The 18173-nt window shown below is 48.7% G+C and overlaps 1 protein-coding gene across 2 annotated transcripts in view; it reads left to right on the forward strand.

Moving 5' to 3' along the window:
- Positions 1-10484, forward strand: part of CHTOP (chromatin target of PRMT1) — a 60774-nt gene extending 50290 nt beyond the window's left edge. For both annotated transcript variants that reach the window (XM_033925527.1, XM_033925528.1), the window contains exon 6: positions 9007-10484. In XM_033925527.1, coding sequence (XP_033781418.1) covers positions 9007-9212 — 206 coding nt within the window. In that variant the 3' untranslated portion in view covers positions 9213-10484. The remainder of the gene's footprint in view (positions 1-9006) is intronic.
- Positions 10485-18173: the final 7689 nt, after the last annotated feature.

The raw sequence follows: 18173 nt of genomic DNA on the forward strand, positions 1-18173 counted from the left end.
GCCGGTGCATCCTTGGTCTGGGGGCGACTCATCCAACCGACTCCTGCCCCCAGTGCGCTATTTTCCAAAACCGGGCCCTCCGCCGAAGAAAAGCCCGCATGGCGGATCTCTTCACCCCGGACCAACCCTCCACTTCGGCCTCGAGGTCGGCCCTGGCCTCGGCCCCGGCCTTGACCTCGGCCCCGGAAACCTCGGCATCGCCTCGAGACCCGACCCCGAAGTCCTCGGGACAACAGAAAGCCTCGGCTCCGGGTAAGTCCCCTCTTTCCTCTTCAGGTTCTGTAACAGCGAAGAAGCCAGCCTCGGGGACAACGGCGACGCATGGCGGAAGCCCCATGCTTACAGCCCCGTCTAAGCCCGCCAAACCTTCGGGCCGTGCCTCCACCACACGGGAATACTCTGATACGAGGTCGCCCCCGGTGGAGCGCACAGAGGCAGGGGACATGCCTTCGATGCTGTCCGTGCCCGTCTTCCAGGACCTACTCCGAGCGATGATCACGTCGGAGCTGTCCGCTGCAATGGCCCAGTTTCAATCGGCCTCGACCTCGAATGTGCCAGACCAACCTGAGCCTCACACCGAACAACCTCGAGGAAAGGTACGCAACCCTCGCCGCATCCCATCCTCCTCGGACTCCTCGCCGAGACGCCCGAGACGTTCCCCCTCTGCGGACCGCCGAGGGGCAAAACGTCGGGCTAGAACGACAGAAACCTCGAACCGCCGTACCTCCAAGAAGGCCCGAGGTTCACCAACCCTACGAGGCCGTTCTCCCACACCTCGTACAGGACCACTAAGGGTGGCTGAGTTATCACTCTCCAACCCGCGTATCTTCCGAACTCCCCCTCGGACGCATTCTCCGAGGGAGTCCGGATCGAGGTCACCAATCCGACATCGATCGGTACCCCTAACCCCGGCATCGTCTCCGAGGGGCTCCTCGAGACGCCGAAGATCGACAACCCCGGAACACTCTCACAGTGCTTCCCCAACCTCGGAGCATGGATCAGAGCATGAACCTCGATACTCGAGGGAAGCCTCCTTATCCTTCTCCACCCGACGAAGGTCTCGTTCCCTGACCCCGCACGGGGCTCCGGGAACATCTCGCCCATCCTTCACTCGCTTTGTCCAAGACATGGGCCACGCATTGGACTTAGATCTCCAGTCCGACTCCAGATACTCTAAGGAGTACCTGGCGGAGCTGGATATGCCATCACTGCCCAGAGAGTCCCTTCGCTTACCACCTAACCCGGTACTCCAACAGGCCTTCTTCAGGAACCTGGAGACCCCCTACATGGTCAAGGCCGTACCCTCCAAAATGGAGGCCAAGTACCGCACAGTACCTTATCCGGGATTCGAGCAACCACAGCTCTCCCACCAATCGCTGCTAGTGGAATCCTCCTTGAAAAAGGCTCACCCGTCCCGGGTCTCAGCAGCGGTACCCCCAGGCCGGGAAGGCCGAACCCTGGACAAGTTCGGCAGGAGACTATACCAAAACGCAATGATGGCCTCTAGGGTGCAAAGCTACACTTTCACCTTCACATCATACCTCAAACACCTCATTGGACTATTGAGAGCCTTTGAGACTGACCTACCGGCCTCCCGGCAGGAAACGTTCGGCCTGCTTTTAGAGTCCCTCTCCAACCTGCGCCTTCATCTATTCCACGCGGCCTACGATGGTTTCGAACTCTCCTCCAGAGAAGCAGCCTTCGCTATCGCCATGCGCCGACTAGCTTGGCTGCGCCTGGTCGACATGGACCCCAACTTACAGGACCGGTTAGCTAACCTCCCCTGCGTGGGAAAGGAATTGTTCGATGACACTATCGAGGCGGCGACAAAACGCCTCTCCGAACATGAACGCTCATTTGCCTCCCTTGTCCGGCAAAAGCCCAAACCGCCAGCGCCCAGGCCATACAGGGCCCCTCCGCGCCGCTACCCACAAAAGTCCACCCCTGCTTTCTCGCGGCCCCCACCCAGACGTCCGCAAGCCCATCACAGGGCCATGCCCAAGTCCCAACCGCCCGCGACCACCAAACCATCCCCGTCCTTTTGACGGGACACGCGGAAGGGGGCGGGCCCCCTCCGCCATAGTCCCAGGCCGCCTTCCCATCGGAGGTCGACTCAAAGCCTTTTACCCTCGCTGGGAACAACTCACGACGGACGCATGGGTCCTTGGCGTGATCTCATCAGGGTACTCTCTCAACTTTCGGGCCATTCCCCCGGACAACCCCCCAAGGAATTGCCCTCCCAACAGGACTCAGCTACCTCTACTCCTCTCCGAAGCTCGAGGCCTGCTTCGCCTGAGAGCAGTGGAGAAGGTCCCCCCCGACCAACGGGGGAAGGGCTTCTACTCCCGTTACTTTCTGGTACCGAAAAAAACGGGAGACCTACGCCCAATACTAGACTTGAGACGCCTCAACAAATTCCTGGTACGGGAAAAGTTTCGGATGCTCTCACTACCAACACTCTACCCCCTGATCGACGAGGGCGACTGGCTCTGCTCCCTCGATCTCAAGGAGGCGTACACACATGTCCCAGTGCACCCCGCTCACCGCAAGTTTTTGCGTTTCCAAGTAGGGGACTGGCACCTACAATACCGAGTCCTCCCCTTCGGACTAGCATCATCACCTCGAGTCTTCACCAAGTGCCTCGTGGTGGTAGCAGCAGCCTTACGCTCCCAGGACCTCCAGGTATTCCCCTACCTGGATGACTGGCTAATCAAAGCCCCGTCCAAAGAAGGGGCTATCTCAGCGACCCAACAGACTATTACCTATCTACAAAGTCTGGGGTTCGAAATAAACTTCCCAAAATCTCAACTACGCCCCTCACAATCCCTACAGTTCATCGGGGCCACGCTGGACACGGTTCGCCTCCGTTCCTTCCTCCCCCCTCCGCGCCTGGAGGCGTTAGTAAGTCTGAGCCGAAGGATCTCTCGGCTGACCTCAGTATCAGCCCGACAGATGATGACCCTTCTGGGCCACATGGCCTCCACCGTCCATGTCACACCCTTCGCCCGCCTCCATCTGAGAATCCCTCAATGGACCCTGGCGTCTCAATGGCGTCAAGACCGGGACCCGATCGACCACTCCGTGACAGTGACTCCTTCATTGCAACGATCGCTCCGCTGGTGGGCCGACTCTTCAAATCTTTCCAAAGGTTTGCTCTTCCTCACCCCACCCCACAGCAAGGTACTCACCACGGACTCGTCGGAGTACGCTTGGGGAGCCCATCTGGACGGCCTGCGCACCCAAGGAATGTGGTCAGCACAAGACCGCCGTTGCCACATCAACGTGCTAGAACTTCGGGCCATCTACCTCGCAGCAGTAGCCTTCCAACATCTGCTCCGCGACCGAGTGGTTCTCATCCGAACCGACAATCAAGTAGCGATGTACTACGTAAACAAACAAGGGGGCACAGGATCTTGGCCCCTTTGCCGGGAAGCCCTGCGCCTCTGGAAATGGGCAATCTCCAACAACACCTTCCTTCGGGCGGTGTACATACAAGGAGAACAAAACTGCCTGGCGGACAGACTCAGCCGCCTCCTCCAGCCACACGAGTGGTCACTACACTCTCAGGCCCTACGAGGAGTGTTCGAACGGTGGGGGACGCCTCAAATAGACCTGTTCGCGTCCCCTCACAATCACAAGCTGCCTCTCTTCTGCTCCCGGATATACTCCCCGGACCGGCTCGAGGCCGACGCCTTCCTCCTCGATTGGGAGGGAAGGTTCCTGTACGCGTTCCCGCCGTTCCCTCTGATACTGCGGACGCTTGTCCACCTGAAAACAGTACAAGCCACCCTGATCCTGATTGCCCCTCGCTGGCCACGCCAGCCATGGTTTTCCCTTCTACTTCAACTCAGTGTCAGAGATCCACTGCCTCTGCCTCTGTTTCCCTCTCTACTGTCACAGGGTCAGGGTTCACTGTTACATCCCAATCTTCAATCTCTTCATCTGAATGCTTGGTTTCTCTCCCCCTGACTGCTCTCCCCGTGTCTCAATCAGTCAAGGAGATATTGGAGGCCTCTAGAAAAACCTCGACGAGAACCTGCTACTCCCAAAAGTGGACCAGATTCTCAACCTGGTGCTCCTCCCACAGCCAGGACCCGGTGTCGGTCCCCGTCCCCCTGGTCCTTGACTATCTACTTCAACTATCTCATTCCGGCCTAAAGACCAACTCCATTCGAGTACACCTCAGTGCGATTGCGGCCTTTCATCAGCCCCTGGAAGGGAAAGCCCTCTCGCTCCATCCCTTAGTCACTCGCTTCATGAAGGGCCTGCTGAACGTCCACCCCCCTCTCAAACCTCCCCCGGTGGTTTGGGACCTTAACGTGGTTCTGGCTCAACTAATGAAACCTCCATTTGAGCCCCTAGACAAATGCCATCCAAAATTCCTCACTTGGAAGGTAATTTTCCTACTTGCACTCACGTCCGCACGGCGGGTTAGTGAGCTACAAGCTCTGGTAGCGGACCCACCCTTCACGGTATTCCATCACGACAAGGTGGTACTCCGCACCCATCCAAAGTTCCTACCTAAAGTAGTGTCTGATTTCCATCTCAATCAGTCCATTGTCTTACCTGTGTTTTTTCCCAAGCCCCACTCTCACCCCGGAGAAGTGGCGCTCCACACTCTTGACTGCAAAAGAGCGTTGGCCTTTTACCTCCAACGCACTCAGCCACACCGGAAAGTCCCACAACTGTTTTTGTCCTTCGACCCAAACTGGTTAGGTCACCCAGTTTCCAAACGCACCTTGTCCAACTGGTTGGCCGATTGCATCTCCTTTTGCTACGCTCAGGCTGGTCTCGCGCTGCATGGTCGAGTAACGGGACACAAAGTCCGAGCGATGGCAGCCTCCGTAGCCTTCCTCAGGTCAACACCTATTGAGGAAATCTGCAAGGCTGCCACATGGTCTTCGGTTCATACCTTCACCTCCCACTACTGTCTGGACTCCCTGTCCAGAAGCGATGGCCGGTTCGGCCAATCGGTGTTGCGAAATCTATTTGCTTAAATTGCCAACTTCCCTCCATCCCTCTTCAGTAAGCTTGGAGGTCACCCACATGTGAGAATATCATGCCTGCTTGTCCTGGGATAAAGCACAGTTACTTACCGTAACAGGTGTTATCCAGGGACAGCAGGCATATATTCTCACAACCCACCCACCTCCCCGAGGTTGGCTTCTTGGCTAGTTAAGTGAACTGGAGACCACAAGGGGATGCACCCCCTAGTGGAGCAGGAAGGCACGCATGCGTGGAGCAGCAGAGCAAACTTAAATCTTCAATCAAGTTTGCTTGAAAATGCTTCCGCATCGGGGCTCCGTAGATGACGTCACCCACATGTGAGAATATATGCCTGCTGTCCCTGGATAACACCTGTTACGGTAAGTAACTGTGCTTTTTCTAACATTGTAGTACTTTGGTATCAATTTACTTGGTATCAATTTACCAGTCAGCTGTCTCTCTAAGGCTTTTGCCTCTGCTACATATCCACTTTCAACAAAGAAGACACATAATACCTTTATGAAATATAATTTGAATACATTTTTTCAGCCAAAGGCTTTAAGACTATTTAAAAATAATTTTTAAAATAGAAATAAAAATAAAAGAAGGTTTTGGGGATCAATGAAAAATATCATCATCTGGTGATATGATGTCATGCATTTTAATTGAGTGAAGTATTTTGTGTGGTATTTCTCTCGGACAATGCCACAGCTTACGTCAAATCATCGGGGGGAACCAAGAGTCATCTGGTCACGCAGGAGGCAGCTCTGCTTCCCACATAGTGGGAGTGAACAATGTCCAGGCAGACTTTCTCAGTCATGTGCTGGATCCTGGCGAGTGGTGTCTCGGGCTGGAAGCCTTAAAATTGATTGTTAAGTCATGGGGCTATCTGATTATGGACCTCATGGCAACGAGTGTCGAGGTTCTTCAGTTGACGCAGGGATTACTAGGCCGAGGAGCTGGATGCTCTGGTGCAGGCTTGGTCAACGGACGGCCTGCTATATGTCTTTTCTCGGCCACTGGTGGGCAGAGTTCTTCGGATTGCCCAGCAAGCAGACCTCCATTCCTGGAGCTCTCCAAGGAGCGAGTCGTACTCCGACCGGTTCCCTCCTTTCTGCCAAAGGTGGTGTCGCCTTTTCATGTTAACCAGTCTGTTGTCCTTCCAGTCTTGGGTAGCCGGGAGGGCTCTTTGGAGCAGACACAGTTGCGCAAATTGGATGTCCTTAGGGTCCTTCTGCTTATGTTCAGGAGTCCTTTTAGTGGGTCCTCATAAGAGGGGATGGTGCTTCCAAGGCAGCAATTGTGTGCTGGATCAAGGAGGCTATTGCTTCGAAGTGCTGCCTTCAGAATTAACCAGTTCTAGATTTTCTCAAAGCTCATACCACTCGGGGGCAGGTAGCCTCTTGGGCTGAGAGTTCTCTTGCGCCTCTGGTGGATATCTGTAAAACTGTGGTTTGGTTTTCTCTCCATTCCTTTGTTCGCCACTACTGTGTGGATGTATAGGCACATCAGGACGCGGTGTTCGGTGACCATGTTCTTATGGCAGGCCCTTCAGAGGTCCCATCTATGATGGGTACTGCTTTGGTATGTCCCATCCGTTCTGTGCTGGTCTGGAGGGATGCTAAAGAAGGAGAAATTAGGTTCTTACCTGCTAATTTTCTTACGGTCAATTGCTTCACCCCAATCTTTCGTCTCTCAAATTGACAGCCTGGCTCCTGCTCCCACGCTAACTGGGGACTCTGCCTTCCCTCCGGAGGTCCTGCACATCCTTCTTGCCTCCAGAGCTCCTGCGACTCAATGCTCCTACTCCGCCAAGTGGACCCGTTTCCAGCGCTGGTGCTCCACACGTCGTGTTCACCCCAGCACCTCGCCCTTGACTCAGGTCCTCCGCTACCTCACCTCTCTGCAGGTCTGCGGATTATCCTACAACTCCATTCGCCTTCATCTGGTGGCCGTCTCAGTGTACCACGACCCCGTGGACGCGATCTCCCTGGCACGCCATCCTGTGGTCAAGCGCTTCTTCAAAGGACTTCTTCAGCTACATCCCCCCCTCCAACCTCCGGTGCCGGTCTGGGATCTCAACCTCGTGCTGCAGGCTCTCATGGCTCCCCCATTTGAACCTCTCTCTGTTGTACCACTCAAATTCCTTACCTGGAAGACACTATTCCTGGTAGCTATTACCTCGGCTCGCCAAATTGGAGAACTCCATGCCTTGGTATCCTATAGTCCCTATACCCAATTTCTTCATGACAAAGTGTTGTTACGGACTCATCCTAAATTCCTGCCCAAGGTAGTCTCGGCCTTCCATTTGAACCAATCCATTGTGCTACCTACTTTTCATCCACCCCCTCACCCTTCGCCGGAGGCCGAACGACTCCACACACTGGACTGTGCCAGAGCTCTCCGCATCTATCTAGACAGAACTGCGACTCCTCAGCGCCCGTCTCAGTTGTTCCTCTCCATCCGTCCGACTTCCGCTCCTAGACCGGTTTCGAAGTTGACATTATCCTCTTGGATTACCCAGCTCATTGCGTACTGTTACGCCTCCGCCCCGGGGCCTGCTCTTCAGGAGATCCCTCCGCATGTCACGGCTCATGACCTCCGAGCTATGGCTACCACCTGGGCTAACCTCCGCCTTGCGTCTCTCCAAGAGATCTGTCGAGCGGCTACCTGGTCCAGGATTCATACCTTTGCCAAGCACTACTGCCTTGACGTGGAATCCGGCGCAGATGCATCTCTGGGTTCTACGGTCCTGCAAGCGGCTTTATGAGGCGTCAACTTCCCTCCTCCTCTCCGTCTCAGGTAACAGATCTTTATTATTATTATAATAGCATGTGGTTATTCTGTTACCTTCAGCTCGGGAGGCACCTTCTTGTGTGGCTGTAAGATCCCTGCCCAGGGAGAAATAGAAGTTGCTTACCTGTAACGGTAGTTCTCCTTGGACAGATGGATCTTACAGCCACACAATCCCGCCCTACCTCCCCCTATTGTTGCCGCCAGCTTTATACCTAACTGTGTTTGCCGGTTGGGGGTGTGCTTATATAGGGGCCGGGTGGGATCCTTTAGGGGGGAGGGCTGGCACATGCGCAAAGCTCTTTAGCTTTGCAGCTTTTAGACTGCCGGGTCGGCTCCGTCACGGAGACGTCACCTTCTTGTGTGGCTGTAAGATCCTTCTGTCCAAGGAGAACTACCGTTACAGGTAAGCAACTTCTATTTCTTACCTGCTAATTTTCTTTTAGTCCCTCCAGACCGGCACAGATCCCGTCCTGTCATATATTTTGGTTTTTTTCACGAAGAGTACATTTTTTTTTCTATGGTAGTTTTTTTGGTTGTTGGGAAATATAATAAGAGCAGCAGCATTTGTTTCATTTGGTTTAGCTGGCAAACTGTGGGAACGTTTTTGAAGGGTTTTGTTCTAATAAGTATCCATCGGTGTTCACATGTCCGCTTCGGGCATTTCCTTTGTCTTCTCTATGTGAGTGTGAAGTTGGGATGTTTTCTTGTTCAGTTTAGTTAATTTTCTGCTTAGCTATTTGTCAGACTGATTGTAGATGGGACTGCACAGCCCACTTGTACTACTGCCAAAAATCAATGTCTGTCTCCACCTGCTAGCAGAAGAGCATAAACCCATCTGTTCTGTGCCGGTATGAAAGGACTAAAAGAAAGAAAATTAGCAGGTAAGAATCTAATTTCTCCATTGTGGTTTATTTTAGCTTAGTAGCATACATAAGTGTCTGTAGTTCCTTCATATTAAAGTTTGATCATTTTATAGCATTAACAAGCACAATGCCAGCTGCGGAATCCCTGAGAGAACAAACTCCTGAATAGTTCTGAATGTTTTACTGTCCTGTCAATAAGATTATTGATGCAGCGTTTAAACCCATTTCCATACCTTCAAATGGACTTTATTAAAGAAATGTGTCATCAATTCAGTTATAGTAGAGAGGGCAGTCGAATTCTTTATGTGTGTACATATGCATATGTTTGTATGGGAGTTTAATCTCTTTCTTGTTGTACAAGGTCGTGGCAGCATGTCAGGACGAGGAAGAGGTGGTTTTGGTGGTCGTGGTAGAGGTCGGGGACGAGCACGAGGATCAACACGACCTACTTTAACCAGAGAGCAACTGGACAATCAGCTTGATGCTTATATGTCAAAAACAAAGGGGCACCTGGATGCAGAGCTAGATGCATACATGGCTCAAGCAGATCCAGAACCCAGTGACTAACGGTTTTAGGTGCTGCGCACAGATGTGATGGACTGATGCATAGTATGTGGAGCTGCAGACATGGACAAGATTTCCACCAGAGTTTGAATTTTAGTGTTACCTTACCTTTTTTTATACTGTCACATGAAACATTTTTTTTTCATCTCTTGCTCACATCTGCCCATGAAAGTGAGCTGGGCCTTACTGCAGATGTATTATACATAGCATCTGAATCCATTCCCAATTCTGCTCATACTTTGTGGCTGCCACTGATTCCATACCTGGATGTGATTTGGCTGGAATGCTACATGTGACATTTGGTGGTGCTGAACAGACATGGTTAGATGCATTTTTGTGGCTGTTTTCCAACTCTAATTTGAACTTTCTAACTTTGTATATTTTTATAAATGTATTGTGTTTCAGAAACTCATTTTTAAATTAGGTGCCAGAGGATTGGTGGTGTGCCATTCCTGTAAGAGGAGTGAACTGCCACTTGTTTCAGTAGATTCCCTGATGCATAACTGAGAGCCTGGGTGCTGCATTAGAGGCTGCTTCTGAGCAGGACCTTATACTAGAATTGCATGGGGCAGGTGAGCATCAATCTGGCAGTTACAACTCGCAAGTGAGAAGTGGGACTAATCCCGGCAGGCAGGTAGCTACAGAATGAAGGGAGGGTTTTCTCCTTGCTCTGAGATTTGTGCATATCTTAAGCACAGTCAGAGATGTGGATAATTGCCCCTTGTGCTGACAGAGGAGAATTGTGCACTCTCCTTCCTTAAGTTTCAGCATTCTCTTAACACTTCTACAATCCTGTTTTTGCTTTATGTGAAAAGAAAAATTATATAAAAAATTTTGAATGGTTGTTTGGATTCCTTGTTTCTGCATTAGCTTATAGTTTCCATGTTCAGTTCTGTTTGAGCTATAGCCATTTAGGCAGTGTTAAAATCAGAGAGCACAAGATACATTGGCCGTAAGTAACTGTGATATGGTGAGGGATGTTGCTCTTTGTAGCTGATAAGTGAATTCTAGTGGGTTGTTCAAAGCTATAAGAAAGTCACAAGTTGAGCTTTTATAACCCTAAGCTTTTTGGTGTCCAGCTGTTGTATAGAAGGGAATAGCCCTAGCTACTTTGCTGGACCCTCATAATAATTTGTTGAAAATTGTACCAGTTCTTGGGTAACCTACTTAACCTTCTATTGCCTCAGGTACAATAGTGTACCTGAATGCAAGTCACTTTGATCTACTACTGAAAATGTGTAAGCTAAATCTAAATAAATGCTTCCTTTTCCTCTACTCCAGACTGATCCAGATGATTGAGTTATGCACTCCTACCAGCAGATAGAGACTGAGAACTTCTGACTTAAAACCTATAATTATTTTGTGTTCCTCCATACCGGCACAGGTGGATAGGGTTTATGCTTCTCTACCAGCAGGTGGAGACTGAGAACACACTGTCAGCATTACAAGTGGATTGTGCAGACCTTCTTAGAATCAGTCTGTTCTTAGGTCTCCAGCAGGCGGAAGTGGTAAGCCTGTGCAGTTCTGTTCTATTTTCAGACCTATAATTATCCTGTGCAGTGTCCACCTAGTCAGTAGTTCTCAATCTTCAGCAGATGGTAGACATAAACCTGTGCAGTCTGGATTAGTCTGGTGGACCCTTAGGTGTTTTCTGGGGCCATTGGCATAAAATGTCATAGATAATTTTGGGGTATCCAGCAATTGGGCTGAGATCTACGGGGTTTTCTCTGGGTCCAGTAGTGTTTCCTCCTCTCCCCTCCCCAATGTTGCCAGTGCATCTCATCTCTGGATCCAGGTGGCGTATGAGCTATAGTGTGCCTTGGCTTTCCTTACCCTTAAGGTGGGAAGGAGAACCTGAATGCAAGCTGCTCCCAGGGGGATGGACCCTTCGATACTGTGTACATATGGCCATTATTTGGATGTTGCCAGACTGTTGGCTGTGCAGGATGCTCAGGCGTATGGGCTCTGCTGCTGCTGAATCAACAGTGGCACTGGGGTGATGCAGAAGCTAAGGAGGTTGGGCCAGTTGCTGATGACATTGCAGTTCCAGCTTTGGGCTAGAGAGTTGTGTGAGGACAAATTTCAACTATCCCATACCCATATGTACCTGCTATGATCCATTCCATTCCCACCCATATCCACAATTAATCACCATACCCACTTTATTTTTCTGTTAGGTTTGAAAAATTTTCAGGAGCTGATGCTCAAAACTCAGAAACAGAGAAACATGATGGCGGATAAAGGCCAAATGACCCATCCAGTCTGTCCATCCACTATCTCCTCTTCGTAAGAGATCCTACAATTTCTTGAATTCAGATAGTCTTTGTCTCTACCACCTCTACTTGGAGACTGTTCATACATCTACCACCCTTTCTGTAAAAAAGTTTTTCTGTTGTGGATACACAGGAGTCCATACTTGAACTGTTGATTCCTATATCCTGTGAACTGCAGAAGGATATACCTTTAAACCAAACTGAACCTTAAGTTTATATACCGCATCCTCTCCATAATTATAGAGCTTGGCACAGTTTACAAGAGCTTAATATAAGGAAGGAACAGCATAATGGGGTTGGAGGTTGAGTATAGGGGGGAAGAGAGCATTACATTTTTGTGAATAGCCTAGTTTTCAGGTGCTTTAAGAACTTCTGCAGTGGAGCACAGCACCCTCCTCAGTTATTCCTTATGCAAGTGAACTCGAGTGGGTGTGTTTTACCTGCTCTGTTTTTTCTTTATTGTTTTTGGTGTTTTTCCGCTGAATTTTTGAAGTTCTGTGTAGCTTCGGTGCTCAGAGTTGCCTTGCTCCACTGTGTTTAGTTTAAAGCACAGCCTGGAAGAAATCCTTTTTCATCAAGGATCTATTGTATGATTCATACCCTGGACTTGTGTGGATTGTATGATTCAGACCTGGACTTGTGTGCATTACCGAGTCCTAGATATCTCAGGAAGATTCATTTTCTCAGAGCGAGCTCTGATCTCCTGGCTTTAATAGCCTAATGTCCTTTAGGAACAATAAAAAAGGAGGTGGACTAGCACTGATCTATAAATCCTTTTTCAATGTGCAACTAGTTGATAAAGCTAGTACCCCAGAATTGGAATATCTTTTGGCATCCATCAAGGATGAATTACCTCAGTATCCTTTTATACCGCCCTCCAGACTGTCCTGCAATGGTTTTCCAAATTCTTATCGTTCCATCCTATTCAGTTAATAAGGAGAGATCTACTTCAAATTTTTGGTGGGCCCCTTGTGTTCCCCAGGGCTCCCCACTGTCCCCAATCTTATTTAACATTTATATGAGCTCATTGAAATACTATGTCCGAGAAACATTATTGACATATGCTGATTATATCTTTATTATTATTTTTTTTTATATAAATCTTTATTCATTTTCAAATATTACAACAAGTGTATAATAATCAATCAGAAAGATTTTTAACTAATCACTTGACAATCTTATTTATATTCCTCCAAATATATAAATATAAAAGAATCCCACCCCACCCACCCACCCACCATATTAATAATTAATAATTAATTATTATCATTCATAATCCCACCCACCCTATATCTTATCCAATATTAAGGTTTTTAAGATGTCTGATCATTAGAATAAATAATCAATGGCCCCCAAATCTTTTTAAACTTATGATAATTTCCTTGTTGCATAGCAAGCACCCTTTCCATTTTATAAATATGGCATACTGAATTCCACCAAAAAGTATAATATCTTTATACTACTTGAGGTTGACCCTGATTTTTTTAAGTCAACTTGACATCTAATAACGATAGAATTACTAAACTAAAGTCTTAGGCACTGATGGTTCAGATGAAGTTAAATGCTGCTAAGACAAAACTCCTTTGGTTGGGCCCAAAATTAGACTCCCTTCTGTTGTGAACTTAGACTTGGGAGAGTCTTTGAAAATTGAGTTCTCCCCTTCAGTATTAGGTGTTTTCATTGATTCTTCACTCATATTTAACAATCAAATTAATTATCTTGTAAAAAAAATATTTTTTCAGTCTCCGTTTTTTGCGGAAAGTTCATGTGCTTTTTCATCAACATTTCTCCGTCTTGGTTCAATTAATCATTCTAGCATGTCTTGACTATTATAACTCAATGTACGTGGGCTTATCCAAGGCTAGTCTGCAGAGACTCCAGCTGATAACAGAATACCGCTGCCAGACTCTTTTTTTGGCAAGAGTAAGTTTGACCACGTGTCCCCATTGCTTAGAGAGCTACACTGGCTCCCAGTTATTTGAGAATTTAATTTAAATGCATCTGTAATGGTAGTCTGAACCATCAAGACCATCACATAAAACTGTTTCAAAAGGGAGTCCATTCTATGATCCTGAGGATCTTTGAGAGCTATGTATACAATCAACCAGAAACATATTCTTAGTAATGACTGAAATTACCACATCCATTATAGGTGGCCACAACAGTCTATCTTGTGCAGAGATGCATCATAGCCCTAGCCAGTACCACCCTCAAGGAGATTTCTACTGTGGCTGCATCATATCTTTGATGCATAGAGAAAGACTTAGGAGCCTTTCAGCAATGGATTCTCTATGTGACATAGTAAAATGACAGCAGATAAAAGACCTGAACGGTCAATCCAGTCTGCCCATTAGTTACATGCACTATAAATTCATGATTAAATTATTTTTTGTCTTTGATATTTCTGTGCCATAGACCATAAAGTCCGTCTAGTACTGTCCTTAGTCTCCAACTATTAGAGTTGCTGTCGAAGTTCACTCTAGCCTCTCCAACTATCTTGTTTGTGGGATACAGACCATAAAGTCTGCCCAGCACAGTATTCATGTTCCAAATTACTGGAATTCCCTTTGAAGATCTCCTCAGCCCATCCTTAACCAAATTGCCATGTATGGAGCATAGATCATACAAGTCTGCTCAGTATTTGCCTTAGTTCTTCAATTTATTTTCTAATTAGAAATATTCTGTGTTCATCATACACTTTTTTGAATTCTATCACCGTTTTCATCTCCACCACCTCCCTGGGGGGGGGGGGGGCATTCCAGGCATCAACTACTCTCTCAGTGAAAAATAATTTCCTAACATTGTCTATCACCCTGCAACCTCAATTTATTTCCTCTAGTTTTACCATTTTATCTTCTCTGAAAAAGATTTGGTTCTATATTAATACATTTTCAAGTATTCCCTTCTAGAGTATATACATATTCAGGTCTTTCTAGTTTCATACATCTTTTGGTACAAAACCCCTACCACAGTGGTCTTCACTACAAGGCCTGTGAGCCAATAGCAGCCCTGAGACCTCTGGGGCAGCCTGCAGAGCCTTTACAGAATACCATCCCCTCCACCATCAGGATCTGGAATTTTTTTACCCTTTTTGTTTTTAGTGCTGCATTCTTTGGGCCGTGTGCATGAAGTAAACACGCTACCTTTGGCAGTACCAGAAGCTTTCCTTTGGCTTCAGCTTCCTACCATGGGGACAGGGCCACCAAAGGCAGTATGTTTATTTCACTCATGCTTCTTGCGGCCCGAAGAGTGCAGTGCTGGAAACAAAAAAGGGTAAAAAAAAAGTATTATATTCTGCTGGGGGCTTTTTGATGCAGCTGCTTTGGTTGGCGTCTTATCACACATGCCTGACTGTCTCGAGTGCACACCCTGGAGATTGAGGCTGCAGATTCTCCTCCTTAGCTTCTTAGGGCTGGGTCAGCTTATGTGACTGCCACTTTATATGTCTTATGTGAGTTTTGGCATTTTCCATTTCTGCCAGCAGCATGCTCTGAATTAGACAATGGGTTGGTGATTCCACTTCCAAAGGGTTCTTTGGCGGGCAGTTGTTGCTTGGCAAGGCCCTGATCGACCACATGGATTCTATGGTGATGAGTCGCCCTAAGACCCTGCCTGATCGCAGACCTAGACCCTCTAGGGGTTCTGGTCACTCTAATTTTCGTGGCGCCAAGTAGTCCCATTCATATTCCAGCGCCACATCTCAGACCAGAGCTCCCAGTACTCCGGCTGCAGACATGCCCAGCCATCTGGATCCTATCCTGAGCCCCCTTCCAAGAAGGTGCATTGTGCCAGGCTGGGGGCCCCCCTCTACTGACAGGGGACAGGCTGTCGGCGTTCTGCCAGCTTGGGTTTGCATTACGTCCAAACGTGGTTCTGGACTTTATTTGGTCAGGCTGCAATTTAAATTTGCCCGGCCTCTGCTCAAACTGGTTCATAGAATCTCCCGCAGGGCACCCAGATAAGGCACTCCAAGTGCAGGCTACTATACAGCGCTTGCTGGATATTCAAGTTCTAGATGCTTTGTTGTGCCACAGAATGGCTCCAACAGCTGCAGGCCTATTCTAATGCTGCAGCAGGTATGTGAGGCTCTCAAGATTCCATGTTCTCACATGGGATCGGTGCGATCTGTTATAACAGCAGTGGCCCTAGGAGAGTCCCTTCTCTAGATTCATGCTTGCACATTCTGATCTTTTCAGCCCACCGCAGTTACTTGCGATTTCACATCTTGCACAAACATTGCTAGTTTTTGGCTCTGCCCTTTGGACTAGCAATGACTCCTTGTGCCTTCGCTGAGGTGACAGCAATCATAGCGGCTTACTTAAGCAACACGGGTCTGCAAGTACACCGTCTTGGCTGACTGACTAATCAGAGCTCCTTCGTTGGCTGAGGATTGACGCACAGGTGCTAGAGGATCTTGGTTGGACTGTACATTACAGACAGGGCAGTCTCTCACCCAAGCAGTCTACCTGGGTGTTCTCTTCAACACGGCTGCGGGCCACATCTGTCTTCCAGGGAGAAATGGACTGATGATGCATTCATGGATTTCTTACCTTCTCCAGCTCCTTCGGGTTGGGACTATCTTCAGATCCAGGGATCCCTGCTATCACATTGGCTGTGGTTCCTTGGGCAAGAGCACACATTCATCCTTTCCATCTTGTCTTACTCTCTCACTGGGCTCCGCACTGGGATGCGTTGCAGACTAGTCTTCCTTGGACTCTAGAGGCTCAGGCCAGCCTTATTGGTGGCTTCTCTCACAATCGCTATGCAAGGACGTACCACCACAGATCACCTCCTGGGTTGTGGTGCCGACATGTCAGCCTTTGGGGCTGGGGAGCCCACTGCACTCGGTGTCCCATTCAGAAGTATTGGAAATGGTTGATCAACTGGTTGGAGCTCCGATCCCTTCAGCTGGCTCTAGTGCACTAACAGAAGAATCTAGAGGCCAAGTGGTCAGACTCTTTTCTGACAATGCAATGGCAGTAGCCTATGTCAATTGCCAAGGAGGTGCCAGCAGCAGTTATCTGGCTCAGGAGGCCTACCTTCTTTCTGTTGACTAGAAGACCGCCTCTGTGTGCTCTTAGCAGTAGATGTGGCGAGAGTCAGGCCGCCTTCCTCAGCAGACAGCCCTTGGTTCAGGGCAAATGGGTACTGGCCCCAGCAGCATTCTGAGCCTTTGTGTGGGCTGGGGTCAGTCACACTTTGACCTCATGGCCACGGCAAAGCACATGCTCGGAAGCGAGGGTTCCAGTGCTCTGGTGCAACTGTGGCCTCAGGAAATCCTCCTGTATGTTTTTCCTCCCTGGCCCATGTTAAGCCAAGTTTTTCGGCGGATTGAGATCTTCCAGTCCATGTCATTCAAGTGGCTCTAGACTGGCCTTGCAGGCCGTCTTATATAGCTCTGCTGCATCTTCACTAGAGTAGCGGTCTTCAGTTGTGTGGCTATCCTGTTCTGCTTAAGCAGGGTCCTGGCTGCATGGAGGACTTGGGTCATTTTGCTCTTACAACTTGGTTCTTCAGCATGCAGCCTTAGTCTGCAAGAACTCTTCTGCTGTGGTCCTTAGCACTCTGCTTATGTCTAAGTAGTTGTCTGCTGTATCTGCTTATGCTACGGCGTGGGAGACTTTCCAATATTGATGTGCTCAGGACCATACGGAGCTATATTTTGATCCACTTTTGGTGGTGCTAACTTTTCTCCAGGTTGGTCTTTATCAAGCCCTCTGCAGCGTCCTTTTGGGTCCAGATGGCTGGGAACTTTTGTTCAAGATGCTTCCTTCTTGTTCTTGATGCTCCAGGCATTTTTTTCTGATCGCTGCTCCATCAGCGAGCCATATCTCTGGACTCCAGGTTTTTTCTTGCAATGAACAGTTTCTCTGAGTCTCGAAAACTGGGATTTCCTTGGGCACGGTTCCTTTTTACTTGCTGAAGATGGTTTTGGCTTTCCATGTTAGCCTACTGGTTCAAAGACACAGGATCATGTTTTGAGGATCCTGGATATGCAAGAAGTGCTTCCTCGCTATTTGGTGGTAACAACTGAGTTTGTCTTTTTTGTGTGTGAACTTATTCTGTGCAGCGGGGCATTCCCACTGCTAAGGCTTCTATTTCCAGATGGATCCATGATGCCCTTTCATCTGCCTACATACTTTCTGGGAAAGAGTCTCCTGTTTACACCCAGGTGCATTCTTCTAGATGGGTGGCTTCTTTGTGGGCCGAAGCTAGAGCTGTCTCCCCTGAGATTTGCATGGTGGCAACATGGTCCTCTCTACATCTGTTTGCCCTGTTTTGTAGAGTTCATGTGGTGGTGAGACAGGACTCTGCCTTTGGGGTCCTCAGGCTTGAGGGTCAGCGCATTCAGCCCACCCTGGCTTTTTGGGGACTGTTTTTGCACATCCCACTTGTTTAGAATATCTCACCTATTGCACTGGAAAAAGAGATTATGTACTTACCCTCGTAAGCTCTTTTCCAGTAGATAGATGAGACATTCTAGAATCCCACCCTATCCTTCCTGCACCTATTATCTGTTTGTTTCATGCGTCGCCAAGTTGTATCTTGGATAACAGTCAGCCCTTGGGGACTGGGGAGTATATGTGTGTTCACCATTTCGGCAAGAGTAGTTTCTGGGCTCCCTTGAGGTTTTGCCAGTTGTTTGCAACTGATATTATTACGCAGATGATATATCCATCCTAATCCCCTT

Source organism: Geotrypetes seraphini, chromosome 16 (genome assembly GCF_902459505.1).
Source record: "Geotrypetes seraphini chromosome 16, aGeoSer1.1, whole genome shotgun sequence".
Taxonomy (NCBI): domain Eukaryota; kingdom Metazoa; phylum Chordata; class Amphibia; order Gymnophiona; family Dermophiidae; genus Geotrypetes; species Geotrypetes seraphini.